Genomic DNA, 15,598 nt, shown 5'->3' with positions numbered 1-15,598 from the left:
TCAGAATCCCAAAGTATAACACTCTCCATATAGAAGGCAGAAGAAAAACATTTATTCAGACACCAGAAAGTCAAATCCCCAAATCATAAAGCCAAATCAGTCATAGTATCCAACAAGTCAATACACATCATTACTACTAGAGAGAAAGCCGTTCCCAAGCTTTCCCCACCCTGCTGGGACCTTTCCACAAACAAACAAACACAACACAATACAAACAAACAAACCAGTTGGAGCTGGTAGATAGACTTATCCTCTCCAAGGGGAAGATGTAAGACTTTAGGCAAAGGCTGCATGTATATGGCTCCACATAGGAGAGTGGGACCTATTTCATTTTCACACATCTAAGACTTGTGGATGAGGAGCAAGTTGCAACTAGAGAGGAGTTTAGAAATGTAGAGTTGGGGCTCATGAGTTATATACAAATGGTAGATTTCATATTTTAATATTTTCAGTAATATTTCATTTCATTCATTCATTAGAATAAAAACTCCTTGAGGGAAAGACTGTTTTGATTTTGTCTTTGCATCTTCAATTTGTTGCAGAGTTCTTAGCATTAAGTGCTTAAAAATGACTATAGCTTTCAGACACTAACATAGTGGCAGAGGGAGCAGTCTAGCTGAGCATCCTCTGGTGGGTAGTGGAGATATCACAGTCTTTACGAAGCTTACCATGGGCTGGCTAATAACAGTGACATACAGCCTTAATGTAAGCTTCGACCCGGCAGTACTTGGGTTATTGGACCCATGAGCCCCAGGAAAAAATCCACTAGGGTCATTGGTGTTACTAATATTACCTTTTACACTTTTGATGCCAGAAAATTCTGCCTCTATGACACTAGAATTTATTTTGTGTAGTCAAATTGTATGTTACATTTAAAACTTAGACTCTGTAGTGGGAAACAATACACAGGGACCATGACTTTTTAGTCCTGCCCAAGGCACTTACAAATATGTTGTAAAGACTGAGGCAACAACATAGGGAAGGGGAAGGAGAGTTAAAAAAAATAGGTAGGAGAAAAGGGAAGGGGGAGGAGACAGTTTTCTTGGCTTCCTTCAAGTCTCAGCTAAAGTTCTACTTTCTGCCCTTCCCAATGTTCCTTAACCTTTGTCTTTCCTTCTGAGATCACCAACAATATATCTTGCTTGTACAGTTGTTAGCACATTGTCTTCCTCATTAGACTGTGAGCAACCTGAGGGCATATTGATTCTTTCTCAAATACGATCTTAATTCTAGACCTCTTAATTCTTACCTCTTTTAACTATTTCCTATTTATCCTGCATATATCTTGCTTTGTACGTATTTGTTTGCATGCTGTCTCCCCCATTAGATTGTAAGCTTCTTGTTGTTCAGTCCTTCAATCCTGTCCAACTCTTCATGACCCATAGACCATAGCACACCAGACCCTTCTATCCTCCACTGTCTCTCAAAGTCTGTCCAAGTTCATGTTCATTGTTTCCATGATTCTATCTATGCATCTCATCTTCTGCCATCTCATTTGCCTTCAATCTTTCCCAACATCAGAGTCTTTTCCAATGAGTCTCTTCAGATTATGTGGTCAAAGTATTTAAGCTTTAGCTTCAGTGAATAGCCTGAATTAATTTTTTAAAGTATTGACTGATTTGATCTTCTTGCTGTCCAAGATACTCTCAGAAATGTTCTCCAGCACCACAATTAGAAAGTATCTATTCTGCAAAGCTCTGCTGTCTTTATAGTACAACTCTCACAGTCATCTGTTGCTAGTGGAAAAACTATCCTTCCAAGGCACAAATGTCTTTAAACTTCCTTCCAAGTTTTGACTGTCTTCCAAGGGGCAAATGTCTTTAAATTCCACAGCTGCAGCTGCTGTCTTCAGGCATCTTTGAGTCCAAGAATATAAACTCTGACACTGTTTCCATCTCTTCCCCCTCTATTTGACAGGAAGTGATGGGGCCAGTGGTTGACGCTGGTTTTCTGGATGTGAAGCTCCAACCTAGTTTTTACACTCTTCTCTTTCACCCTCATCAAGAGGCTTCTGAATTCTTCTTCACTTTTTGTCATCAGAGTGGCATTGGCTTTATATACATATCTCTCTCTGAGATTGTCCATAGTTGCAGGGACTGTCTTTTGCCTCTTTGGGGTGTTCCCGGTGCTTGGCATAGTACCTGGCAAATAACAGGTGTTTAATAAATGTTTATTGAGTGATCCGCTGTTTCTTTCGTTTGCTTGTTTTTGTTCCTGGGTTTTCTTTTCACCTCTATTTTTTAGCACAGTGTCTGCTTTAGTAGGTATTTAATAAATCCTTATTGATCGCTTCTTTTATCTGGTTTATTTTTGGCTTTTTTTTTTTTTTTAGTTCCAGCTCTTCGCACAGCACCTGGCACGTAGTAGGCTGGTACATAGTAGGCAATTAATCAATGCCTGTTGGCTTGACTGAGGGAAAGGAGGAGAAATGAAGGGAACACGTAGTGAGGGACAGATGGGCATCGAAGGGAGAAGAATAGAGGAAGGTGAAAAGTAGGTAGAGAAGGTAGAGAGAAGCAGGGGAACAAGGGAGGGACGGGTGGGATTAAGGGAGGACACAGGGGATCCAGAGAAAGGAGGGGAGGAAGAGGGAGGAGAGAGAAAGAGAAGAAAGAGACAAGCAGAGAAGGTTCACAAGAAAGACAGAGGGGGCAGAAAAGGGGGATGGACGAAAGCAGAAGGAAAAGGGAGGGGGTGGGGGCAGGCGAGGAGAGAGAAAGAGAAGGCGGCGCTAGGGCGGGGCTGCGCAGGCGCGCTGAGACGGCGGGAAAGGTGAAAGGTCAGGGGTGGCCGGTGTCATGGCGGCCCCCGTTCTGGCGCCGGGCTGGGGGCCCCTCCGCCTCGGCTCCGGTTGCTGCCTTCGGGGCCGCGTGCCCCCGGGCCTGAGCGCCTGCGGGAGGGGGCTTGCGGCGCCCGTGGTCTGGGGAAGGAGCGCGACCGCATCCAGCCGGACAGAAGCCCCCGGCACTGACCTGTACTGCGCGGAGCTGCTCCGGTGAGCCCCGGCCCGAGGCCTCCGCCGCCCCCGAGGCCCCGCTTCCGGAGGGGGAGGGGAGAGGGAAGGGCCCCTGGCCGGAGCGGGGGTCGGCGGGGCCCCCGAGATGACCCCTCGCCTCCTCCCGCGCCACGTTGGTCTCTACTTCCCCTCGGTCCAAGAAGCGCTCATTTAAACAAGTTCTTGCTCCATCACCGGGGTTCCCTGCAGTGTTCTTCTCTCTCCTCCTCGCGCTTAGCCCGTATTTTTAAAAGCTAGGAAAAAAAGTAAGAAAAAGTGAGCATAACCAACCATGACATCGAAAAGCCCCCGAAAATCCACGGGGTGCCGCGTCTGCGGGGGGGGGTGACGGGCGGGGGCGCCGTGGCACGTCCTTTCTGCCCGGCCGGAGTCGTTCCTGATAGTTTCGCCGCTTTCCCTTCAGGCCTTTTTGGGTGGTTCTTTCCGTCTACAGTCGCTGTAACCACTAAGGGCCTTTCTTCCCTTGTCCGGCCACGCTTCTGTTTCTCACGCTCGTCATTTCTGACAGCACAGTAACGCTGGATTCGAGCAGCGGGCCACAGTTTATTTGCCCTTACCCAACGAATGGGCGTCTAATTTTAACGAGCATTAAGTGCCCAGTGTGCTCCTGGCCTCCGTTAGACGCTGGGACTGCAGAGGCAAAAATAAACGGCTTCAGCCCCCAGCAGACTTCTTAGAGAGGTGCCAGGGCGTAAGGATAAGTAAATCCCAAATACGTACCGGGGGGAAGGAGATCAGGAAGAGGCTTCATCTGGAAAGTGGCTTGATCTAAGCTTTGGAGGAGGCTAGGGATTCTCAGACTGTTGAGAAGGAAGAGGCAGTGTGTTTTAGGTCTGGGGGCAGGAGCACAGAGCTGTGGGGACAGAATTGTTCAGACTTGGAGACAGTGATAATGATAATTGCCAGCAATTATATAGTACCCATGACATGTCAGACTGGGTGATAAGTGATTTACACGTATCTCATTGGATCCTCATAACAATCCTTCAAGGTAGGTGCTGTTATCATCCCCATTTTACAATTGAGGAAACTGAGGCAGACAGAGTTTAAGTAACTTGCCCAGGATCACGACAACTAGTAAGCAGTTGAGACTTGACTAGAACTCAGGGCTTCCTGATTGCAGACCCAGGCCGCTATGCATGGAGGTAGGCTGTTGGGGACCATCAAATAAACCAGTTTAGCTGAGACAAGAGTGTGAGGGGGAAATGATACATAGTAAGACATATTGGAGTCATGTTGTAAAGGGTTTTAATTTCTGGAGGAATTTCTTTTTTTTTCAGAGACAAAAAGGAGCTACTATATCTTTTTCAGTAGGAAAGTGATATGGTCAGTCTCTTGCTTTAGAAATATTTTGATAGCTGTGATGGACTGGAGAAACTGAATGCAAGCATAGCAGTTTGTTGACTGTTGCTATAGGTGAGGCAAAAAGATTGTGAGGGACTGTTAATTTTTTTTTTTTTTGTGGAGTGAGTGGAGAGAAGGGTGGGATATGAGGGTTGCTGTAGAAGTAGAATTTAGAAGATGTAGCATTTGGTTGAAAATGGGTGGCCATGGCTTCCATTCATTTGAGCAGGACTGTTGTTTGCCACTGCCAGGTGATCCATGTTGAGATTTTACTTTACAGTGATCACTTTTGGGTGTAGAGGGGCAAAATCAGACAGTAAACTAAGTGCCTTCTGTGCCAGACTCCATGCTAAGCACTGGGGATACAAAAAGAGGCAAAAGACAGCCCCAGCTCTCACAGAGCTCACAATATAATGGGGGAATTAACAATCTAACTAATATATACTAACCAGCTATATACAGGATAAATAGGAAATAATTAATAGTGGGAAGGTACTAGAATTAAGAAGAGTTAGAAAAGCCTTCCTGAAGATGATGGGATTTTAATTGGGACTTCAGGGAAGCCACAAAAGGGACAGATTTTTACAAGTGGAGATTTTCAGTCCAGGTGACTGATATGCCATTGGTAACCATCTATATTCATTGCCTTTATTACTTCTTCTCCAAGTCCTTTATTATGTGGTGTCCAACTATACCACTTGATTTATCAGCAGTCTCTTAATTGCTTTTGTTATTCTTCAGCCTTCTTGATCTCTATGTGGCATTTCACAGTCCTCCTGGACATTATTTTCCCTTGGTTTTTGAAATATTGCTCTTCTGGTTCTTCTTCCTGTCTGATTACTTCTTAGTCTCCTTTGTTACTTCATCATCAACCTGTCATACATTTTTCCACGCCAGAAGTCATCCTGGACCTTCTGTATATGCTTTTATGTGTATATGTTTTTTCCACCATAGAATGTAAATTTCTTTTTTTCTTTTTTTTTATAAAAATTTTTATTTAACTTTTAACATTCATTTTAACAAAATTTTGGGTTCCAAATTTTCTCCCCTTTTGTCCCCTCCCCCCACCCCGAAACACCAAGCATTCTATTTGTCCCTATCACCAATCTGCTCTCTCTTCTATCATCCCTCTCTGCCCTTGTCTCCATCTTCTCTTTTGTCCTGTAGGGCCAAATAACTTTCTGTACCCCTTTACCTGTATTTCTTATTTCCTAGTGGCAAGAACAGTACTCAACAGTTGTTCCTAAAACTTTGAGTTCCAACTTCTTTTCCTCCATCCCTCCCCACCCCTTCCCTTTGGAAGTCAAGCAATTCAATATAGGCCAAATCTGTGTAGTTTTGCAAATGACTTCCATAATAGTAGTGTTGTATAAGACTAACTATATTTCCCTCCATTCTATCCTGACCCCCATTACTTCTATTCTCTCTTTTGATCCTGTCCCTCCCCATGAGTGTCGACCTCAAATTGCTCCCTCCCCCCCATGCTCTCCCTTCCATCATCCCCCCCACCCTGCTTATCCCCTTCTCCCCTACTTTCCTGTATTGTGAGATAGGTTTTCATACCAAAATGAGTGTGCATTTTATTCCTTCCTTTAGTGGAAGGTGATGAGAGTAAACTTCATGTTTTTCTCTCACCTCCCCTCTTTATCCCTCCACTAATAAGTCTTTTGCTTGCCTCTTTTATGAGAGATAATTTGCCCCATTCCATTTCTCCCTTTCTCCTCCCAATATATTTCTCTCTCACTGCTTGATTTCATTTTTTTAAGATATGATCCCATCCTCTTCAGTTCACTCTGTGCACTCTGCCTCTGTGTGTGTGTGTGTGTGTGTGTGTGTGTGTGCGTGCGTGCGTGCGTGCATGTGTGTGTGTGTAATCCCACCCAGTACCCAGATACTGAATAGTTTCAAGAGTTACAAATATTGTCTTTCCATGTAGGAATGTAAACAGTTCAACTTTAGTAAAGTCCCTTATGACTTCTCTTTGCTGTTTACCTTTTCATGCTTCTCTTCATTTTTGTGTTTGAAAGTCAGATTTTCTTTTCAGCTCTGGTCTTTTCATCAAGAATGCTTGAAAGTCCTCTATTTCATTGAAAGACCAATTTTTCCCCTGAAGTATTATACTCAGTTTTGCTGGGTAGGTGATTCTTGGGTTTAGTCCTAGTTCCTTTGACTTCTGGAGTATTCTATTCCATTCCCTTCGATCCCTTAATGTAGAAGCTGCTAGATCTTGTGTTATCCTGATTGTATTTCCACAATACTTGAATTGTTTCTTTCTAGCTGCTTGCAATATTTTCTCCTTGACCTGGGAACTCTGGAATTTGGCCACAGTGTTCCTAGGAGTTTCTCTTTTTGGATCTCTTTCAGGCGGTGATCTGTGGATTCCTTGAAGACTTATTTTGCCCTCTGGTTCTAGAATCTCAGGGCAGTTTTCCTTGATAATTTCATGAAAGATGATGTCTAGGCTCTTTTTTTGTTCATGGCTTTCAAGTAGTCCCATAATTTTTAAATTGTCTCTCCTGGATCTATTTTCCAGGTCAGTTGTTTTTCCAATGAGATATTTCACATTATCTTCCATTTTTTCATTCTTTTGGTTTTGTTTTGCGATTTCTTGGTTTCTCATAAAGTCATTAGCCTCCATCTGTTCCATTCTAATTCTGAAAGAACTATTTTCTTCAGTGAGCTTTTGAATCTCCTTTTCCATTTGGCTAATTCTGCTTTTGAAAGCATTCTTCTCCTCATTGGCTTTTTGAACCTCTTTTGCCAATTGAGTTAGCCTATTTTTCAAGGTGTTATTTTCTTCAACATTTTTTTGGGTCTCCTTTAGCAGGGTGTTTAATTGTTTTTCATGCTTTGCTTGCATGTCTCTCATTTGTCTTCCCAGTTTTTCCTCCAACTCTCTAACTTGATTTTCAAAATCCTTTTTGAGCTCTTCCATGGCCTGAGCCCATTGAGTGGGCTGGGATACAGAAGCCTTGACTGCTGTGTCTTTCCCTGATGGTAAGCATTGTTCTTCCTCATCAGAAAGGAAGGGAGGAAATACCTGTTCACCAAGAAAATAACCTTCTGTAGTCTTATTTTTTTTCCATTTTCTGGGCATTTTCCCAGTCAGTGACTTGACTTCTGAGTATTCTCTTCAGACCCACTTTGCCTCCAGATCTGCCCAGCCAGTGCTTGGGGTCTGAGATTCAAATGCTGCTTCCCAGCCTCAGGGCTTTGGGCAGGGGCAGGGCTGCTATTCAGTGTGAGATTAAGTTCAGGTGCTCAGTGGGGGCAGGTCCGCCTCATGGGCTCAGTTCCCTCAGGGGGTTTATGGGGAGACCTTCAACAATGGATCCAGGCTTCTGCCTGCTTGGGGAGCCCTTGTCTGCTTCCGCCTTCGCTGCTGCCTCCCGAAGGGGCCTGAGTTATGGGGGCACCCCACTCCCCTCTCGACCCGCCAAAGAGACCCTCTCACCGACCCTTGTCACTGTGGGTGGAGGGACCCGCGTGGCCGCTGTAGATTCCGTCCCTGAAGCCTGCTTGGATCTGCTCCTCTCGGTGCTGCGCGGCCAAGGAGGGCTGGGCTCTGTTCCCAGTCCAGGGCATGACGGACCCTTTGTGAGAGGTTTTCGGGGCTCTCTGGAACAGAAATCTCCTCCGCTTCGTTGTTCTGTGGCCTCTGCTGCTCCAGAATTCGCCGGGAGTTCTTTTTTACAGATATTTTATGGGATGTGGGTTTGGAGCTAGTGTATGTGTGTCTTTCTTCTCCGCCATCTTGGCTCCGCCCCCCCAGAATGTAAATTTCTTGAAGATAGGTATTGTTTCACTTGTGTCTGTAATCCCAGTGACTGGAAGGTAATGGCTATTTAATAAATGCTTATTGATTGGTATCTGCTCCTGTTAATTCATTGATCATCTCCATGCAAGTGACTTCTAAGCCAACATACAGTTTTTATTTCTGTCTTGATTTCTTGTTCTTCATTGTCTGCTGGATAACTCCACCTAGATGTCCCTTAGATCTCTCAAATAGAATGTTCAAAATAAATTTTGTTATCTTTCCTCCTAAACCCACCTCTCTTTTTAATTTCTCTATTTCACCCAGTTTCACAACCATATAATTATGACTTTTCCCTCCCCCTTACCTCTCATATCCAGTCTATCACTGAATCTTGTACATGCTCTCATAACATTTTTTTCCTGTCTATTCACAAAGCTACTAACCTAGTTCAGGCCGTTATTTTCTTTTACCTGAACTACAGCAATAACCTTCTAATCTGTTTCTCTGCCTCTCTTCCTAGCTGTCAAATTGATGTTCATAAAGCATAGATCTGACCATTTCATACCCTTACTAAAAAGGATAATTAATTTTAATTCAACAAACATTTAATAAGTGCCTCCTACACAAGGCCTTTCTTGTTCATGTCCACTCCTCCATATATATATATATATATATATATATGTAAAACTGACTCCTTCCCTCCACCCCTCTGTGTAAATTCCATTTTTTTGTCTTTGTATTTCCAATACATATTAGAATCGGATTGAACATAAACATAAACAGAAGGGTAGACTGAGGTAATACTTTTTGTTCAGTCGTTTTTTAGTCTCATCCTACTCTTCATGACCCTCTTTGAGGTTTTCTTGGCAAAGGTAGTGGAGTGGTTTGCCATGTCCTCCTCATTTTACAGATGAGAAAACTGAGGCAAACAGGGTAAGTGACTTGCCCAGGGTCACACAGGTAGTAAGTGTCTGAGGCAAAATTTGAACTCAGGAGGAGGAATCTTCCTATCTCCAGATCTGACACTCTAGCCATTGTGCCACGTCACTGCTTGAGGTGTTAACTTACACGCAAATAGTTATGTCACTAAATAGAATAGGTCAGATTCAAGCTAGTATTTGAAAGTTACTATTTCAACAGGCAAGAGGTAAGATATGCTAAAGGGCATTCCAAGGTTAGGGAACAGCTTGAGCCAAAGCCATCCCAAGTAGCTTAATCTAGTTACGATGATGTTCAGAAGAGCCAAGAAGTTTGAAGAGGATCAATTTTTGTAGCTACCAGAAATCCTAGTCTAGTCAAACTATTAAGTGACTACAATGTGTGAAGTATTCCAGCATATAAAGGCATAATAGCTAGGGGTGGGGGAGAAGTACTCAGCAATCAAGGAGTTTGTAATGCCTCTGGAAATAGGCAGGTGGAATATGGCCTAACATATGAATAGGTAAATATTTCCCTGATAAATTAAGAAGGGAGAAAGTATTATCAGTTATAGGAATCAGAAAAGGCTCTATCTCAGACATTGCACTTGAGTTGAGCTTTGAGGAAATTTAGGGATTCTCTGAGGAAGTGCTTTTCAGGCATGGATGTGAATGCCTGTGAAAAGGCCCAGAGGTGGAAAATATAATTGCAAGTTCAGGAAACTACAAATGTCTGGATTGAGACAGAGTATGTAAAGTGAAATCCTGGAAGGATTTAGCCACTTAAAATGGGTCAAACATAAGCAATACGATATTAGCCACGCTGGGGGCAAGGTTTCAGTCTTTTTTTCCCCTGGAACAATATTTTTTTTTCACCAGGTCATTTTTGCCTCTCAAGTGCTTTAAACATTTTTGACATTCAGCACTATGAGCCCATGTAAGGGACCACTTCAGATTGGGGCTTAGAGATCAGGAAATTTTTAGAATATTATAAGAAGAAAAGCCCATAAGCTGAGAACATGATTACCTTGAATCAGTAAAATTCTATTCAAAAGGTCTTTGGGAGCAGGAGTTGTTTGATTATTTGTATTCCCCCTGCACATTGTCTGGAATGTAGTAGGTGATTAACAAATGGTTGTGGATTGATTGAACAAATACTTATTAAATGGCTACAGAGTATTATTCACAAAGGACAAAGATACAAACAACCCTTGCTCTTAAGGTGCTTATGGTCAAATTCGAAACTAAGTCCTACACAAAGATGAATAAGAACAAAGGAACAAAAATATCTATTCAGGAAATACAGTATAAGAAATTTGGAGAGGAAGAGATCACTGAAGGCGTTTAAGGTGCAACATAGATATATATAAATTCTTTCCCTCTTTTTTTCTGTTTCTCCTTCTTCCCAAACTCACAGACACATACACATACAATTTTTTTATTCCCCAAATAAAAGCCTTTTTTTCACAAGAATGGTATTTAACATTTTGCAAAAGCAATCATTACATTAACCTCTCCATATTGATACTCTATGGAATTTGTGTTCTTAACCAAGAAATTAGATTGTTTAAGCTATGAACAAAGCCCTGTTATTAAGTATTAAATCACTTCCTGCTTGTGACATTGTGCTGAGTGAGTTAAACAAAAGTCCAGGGAAATAGAAAACTTCAGGGAAAAGAAATATTTTGAGGACAATCTCCTACTGATAACTTATGGTTGATGGTGCCCAGCAGACTCAATTTAAATGATTATATTTATCCTATTGTAAATTGTTTCTTCCTGCATATTGGATGTCTTAAATATTAACAGCGCTAGGATAATAAGTGAAATAAAAGTGGGGGAAGTCCTTTGCTGTTGGACTAACCTTTTTTAGCCTCCTGTTGTAATTATATTACATTAAAGAATATAATAGAAGAAAGAAAAAGTATGAAGCCATACAATATGACTAGTGCTCCTGTAGTTATTTGCTCTGTATAGTGGAAGGGCATATACATGTGACAATAGTATGAAATATGATAGGGATCCTAGGGAAACAATAATCAACTTATATCAAAAAGCAGAAAAAGATTTCCAGAGGTAGGAACTGGTTTTTGTTTGTGTAAATGAACTGGTAAATCTGAGCAAAAAACTCTTACATGTATTTTTATTAGCAACTAGAAGCTTAAAAATATATGTTGAATTCACTAGCTGGGGAAAGTTTTTATTTGTGTCCTACGAACTCCTGCCTGAAATGACTTATTTGAAGTGAGAATGAATCTAGCAAATTGTAATTTTATATGTATACCCTCCCTATGGCTTATCTTAGCAGAGATAAAGATAATAAGCCATAAAATATTTTCTTAGGGTTCTTTGGGCTCAATCCTGAGGTCCTGAAAATAATATTTCAAATGCTAAGAGTATGTAGTACCCTATAAAGCATAAAAGTTATTTTGGTTTAAATGGTTGTAATCAGATAAAACCATTTATTCTAGAAAACTTAACCCAGAAATATTTTTGGAACTGATAGCAAATTAAATTCCCCATGAAAAAAGCAGCTGGGCACAATTCTTATCTGTATAACATTTTGACAGTTTGCTTGGCTGTTTTTGTTTTTTAATTCCTAGGTGCCCCCTACTGGCAAAAACTACATTGTTGTTTTAGATCACTTGTTTGTGATATGGTGGTAAAAATGCTTCCAGTGAAAACTTTTCAAGATGTAATTCCAAAAGAGGTTTCAGAATTGGACAGAGATTAGTTCCCCCCAGAGTCCATAGAATACTGCATCACATAATTTTTCCTGAAATTAAGAAAAAAGAACTCATAAGATATAAATTGCTTTAAATGATAAAATTTAATGGAAAAAACACTAGCATATTATTTTTGTAATTTAATTTCTATGTCTGCAACTATTTGACTATTTTAAAGCAAAATCAGTTCTGAAAGGCTTTAAATTGTAGATACTGTATTGTTAAGATTAATCAATGTATGTTGAGTATTTTATTATTTTTAAACTGTTGTTTAGTAGTTTTTTCAGTCATGTTTGACTCTTTGGGACCCCATTTGGGGTTTTCTTGGCAAAGATGCTGGAGTGGTTTGCCATTTCCTTCCCTAGAGCATTTTACATATGAGGAAACTGAGGCAAACAGGGTTAAGTGACTTACCCAGGGTCACACAGTTAGTAAATGTCTGAGGCCACATTTGGACTCAAGAAAATGAGACTTCCTGATTTCAGGGCCAGTAGTCTTATCTACTGTACCACCTAGCTGCAATTTGAAAAAAAATGGGCTTCATTATTTTTCAAGGTTATGTATTTTTTAAATTGTAAAGTATCTGGTTATTAAAAAAAAAAACAACAAAAAACCGCTTGTGCTCTATTCTCTTGACAATTTTTTCCTAATGTTTTGAAAAGTTATCCCTATCCACTCAGAAAGTATCCTGTGATGCAGATACTTTGCATTTGACCTTGAGAAGAAGTAAAAATAAGAAACTTCAGCACAGCAATTTAAATAAAGAGATTGTAAGATACCTCATTTGTGCCTGAATTAATAAGTAAAATTTTTTTCACACTGATCTTGACCTTCAGGTCTATCCAAAATTGAAAGTTTGCTGTTTTTAAATTAACGTGCTAAATGTATTTTTATACAGAATTTTAAAAGTAACTAAAAACTTTTTACTTGTTTTTTTGTTTGTAGGAAACGAGACTATGAAGGATATTTATGTTGCCTGTTACTGCCTGCAGATGCCCGAAGCTCTGCTTTTGCATTGAGAGCCTTCAATGTGGAACTGGCTCAGGCTGGTATTAAAATAATTAAAAGTCAGCTGAAAATGTTAATGTTTGAGTTTAAGGTTAAAGTCTGTGAAGAAAATTGGTTATGTATTAAATAATTGATAGTTACTGCTTTTAAGATACTTTAGGAAGTTTGTTTTTTTGGATAAATGTTTTTAAATTACTTAGATGCTAAAAAGAGAAGTAAAGTTACTTTTGAGAACCCATCTTGAATTTTCATTGGTAAACTTCTGGTTCTACACATTCCAATTTGGGGCTTTTTGTTATTTTGTTCAAAGATTAAAAGGTGAAAAAGAAATATTAGAAAAACCATCGAGATAATATAGTTTACTTGTCTATTATTTATGTAATATAAAATTAGCATGTAATTGTTGAGTTTTATGAAACATTTGCAAAATTAGCCCCTTTTTATTTATGGAGCACTTTTGACTTTGCAAAGTACTTTCAGACTTATTATCTCAGTTAAGATTGTATCTCTGTATATAAAGGGAAGATTGGAGATCATTCTCTAGATTAGAGTTGTCAGACACGCAGGCCAGCAGCCCGTAATACAGCACAGATTAAATGTAATTGGGAAATATTTAACAAAATAAATAAAAGTATAAAAAATAAATAGTATTACATCTTAAAATCAAGTCAGTATGCAGCCTGTAGAGATCTTATGTCTCATTATGGCTCTCATTTCCATTTAAATTTGATACCAGTGATCTAGATGATAATTCAGGCCATACAAGAATACCCTTTATGTATTTTTCCATGTTATTTTCCATATCTAGAATACTGTCCTTTTTCTTTTATGCCTATTCAAATTATATCTGTTCTTCAAAACTTGGGTCAGTTTATTTCTATTAAAGCTGCTTTTTTTAAAAATATCAGTGACATTTTTATTTTCAGCTTCACATTCTCTCCTGCTTTCATCCACTGAGAAGGCAAGAAATGTGATTCCACTTTAGCCATGTTGCAAAAAAAAAAAAAAAAAAAAAAGAAAATCAAGAAAAAATATATTCTACTCTGTGCTCAGAATTCATCCATTTTCCCTCTGGAAGTGGATAGTATGTTTCCTCATGAGTCCTTTGGAAGTTATGTGTCATTGTTAGTGATTAGCATAGTTAAGTCTTTCACAGTTGATTATTGTTACAATATTACTATTACTATGTACTATGTTCTTCTAGTTCTGCTTATGTAAGTCTTCCCAGATTTTTCTGAAACCATCCCCTTTGTCATTTCTTACACCACAGTTTTAAAGCTTCGTGACCACGTTGATTTTTCGTTTTTGAACATTTAGAATACTATCAATGTCAGCTTAATATCACCAATTAGTCAAGTTTTGGTTCTTATTATTACATATCTAATTGTAGTGTAAGCTTTTTGAGGATATTTCATAGCACTCTTATTTTATAACATCTACTAAATCTTACAGATGTTAGGGACCCAATAAATTTCTCTTGAATAAGTTACTGTCAGTTTCATATTTATAAGTCTTAGTTTCTCTACTAGATTGTGAGAAGCCTAGAAAGGTTTTGTTCAAGATCACATAGATAGTAAGTAGCAGAGGAAGAATTGTAACCTGTGGCCTCTGATTTTAGGTCCTGTGCTCTTTCCACCACCTGAGGCTGCTCCTATTTCTCATATATCTGGCACCTGTCATTTAATTGGTCTTACGTGTCTATAACTACAAGTTTTTCAGAATTGCTTGAGGCTTAGAAAACTTAAGTCACTTCCTTGGTCAATCAGTTAATCAATCAGGTAACATTCATTAAGTACCTACTATGTGCCGGATATTATGCTAAGTTCTGGGGATACAAAAAAGACAAAAGATAATTCCTTCCCTCAAGGAGTTTACAATTGAGTGGAGGGAGACAACATTCAAACAAATATATATGGAGAACAGGAAGTAATTAATAGAAGGAAGGTACTAGAATAAAGAGGGGTTAGGGAAAGCTTTCAATAAAAAACAGGATTTTAGTTGGGACTTAAAGGAAACTAGGGAATTGGTGGTAGGCAGAGATGAGGAGAGAGAGCATTCCAGAAATAGGGGACAGCCAGAGAAAATTCTCATAGCTGTGAGATGGAGTATTTTTTTGATGGAATGGTCAGGAGACCAGTGTTACTAGATTAAAGAATATACATCAGGGAGTAAAGTATAAGAAGACTGTAAAGGGGCCTGGATTGTGTAGGGCTTTGAATATGGGGTCATGCAGAAAGTCACAGAGTCTACAAAGAAAGTTTCTAAGTAGTGGGATTTGAACCTATATCTCCCCAATTCGAGGTCCCTCACTCTCTCCCTTAGACCATACTACCTCTCTTTTATTTTGCTATATGCATGCATGTTTGTAATTCCCATAATGCTAAATAGTGCTGGGTCCAAGTACAGAATAGGTGCTCAGGTATTTATTGGATTTAATTTTGCTTAAACTTAAGAGAAGTGAATTATCTAAATGGTAATTTTAGTTCTTCAGTTCACTTTTCAGATAAACGAGCAATAACTCCAAGATAGTAAACCAGTTTAAAGTTTTGTTTAGGAATTGCATGGTGCTTACTTTCTAACCTTATGTGAACGTAAGGGGAGGTACTTCAGTTTTCATTACGTGTAAAAATATTCATTCAAATTAAATGTGAAAGAAAGGTAGACTAGAAAGCTAATGAGCCCAGTGGTGAAAACTGAAAGTCAATTTGTCAATATTTGTTTATTTTTGCAAATGATATGTATTGCCAGTGAATTATTAAAATTACTAATGAACAGTTATTTGGTATCATAACAAAATAATTATAACAATGATAACATCTAACATTTCTGT

General features: G+C 39.5%; 1 protein-coding gene across 7 annotated transcripts in view; it reads left to right on the top strand.

The window, feature by feature from the left end:
* Positions 1-2,749: 2,749 nt before the first annotated feature.
* Positions 2,750-15,598, top strand: part of NDUFAF6 (NADH:ubiquinone oxidoreductase complex assembly factor 6) — a 36,748-nt gene continuing 23,899 nt past the window's right edge. For 3 of the 7 annotated variants that reach the window (XM_072603473.1, XM_072603475.1, XM_072603474.1), the window contains exons 1-2: positions 2,750-2,995; positions 12,706-12,805. In XM_072603473.1, coding sequence (XP_072459574.1) covers positions 2,799-2,995; positions 12,706-12,805 — 297 coding nt within the window. In that variant the 5' untranslated portion in view covers positions 2,750-2,798. Of the gene's footprint in view, positions 2,996-3,170; positions 3,262-12,705; positions 12,828-15,598 lie in introns of those variants that run through there. The other 4 variants (XM_072603476.1, XM_072603480.1, XM_072603479.1 and 1 more) reach the window with 4 other exon arrangements.

The sequence above is a fragment of the Notamacropus eugenii genome, chromosome 4, assembly GCF_028372415.1.
Source record: "Notamacropus eugenii isolate mMacEug1 chromosome 4, mMacEug1.pri_v2, whole genome shotgun sequence".
NCBI lineage: Eukaryota > Metazoa > Chordata > Mammalia > Diprotodontia > Macropodidae > Notamacropus > Notamacropus eugenii.
The sequence above is the reverse complement of the archived record's forward strand: the minus strand, read 5'-3'. Positions and strand labels throughout refer to the sequence as shown.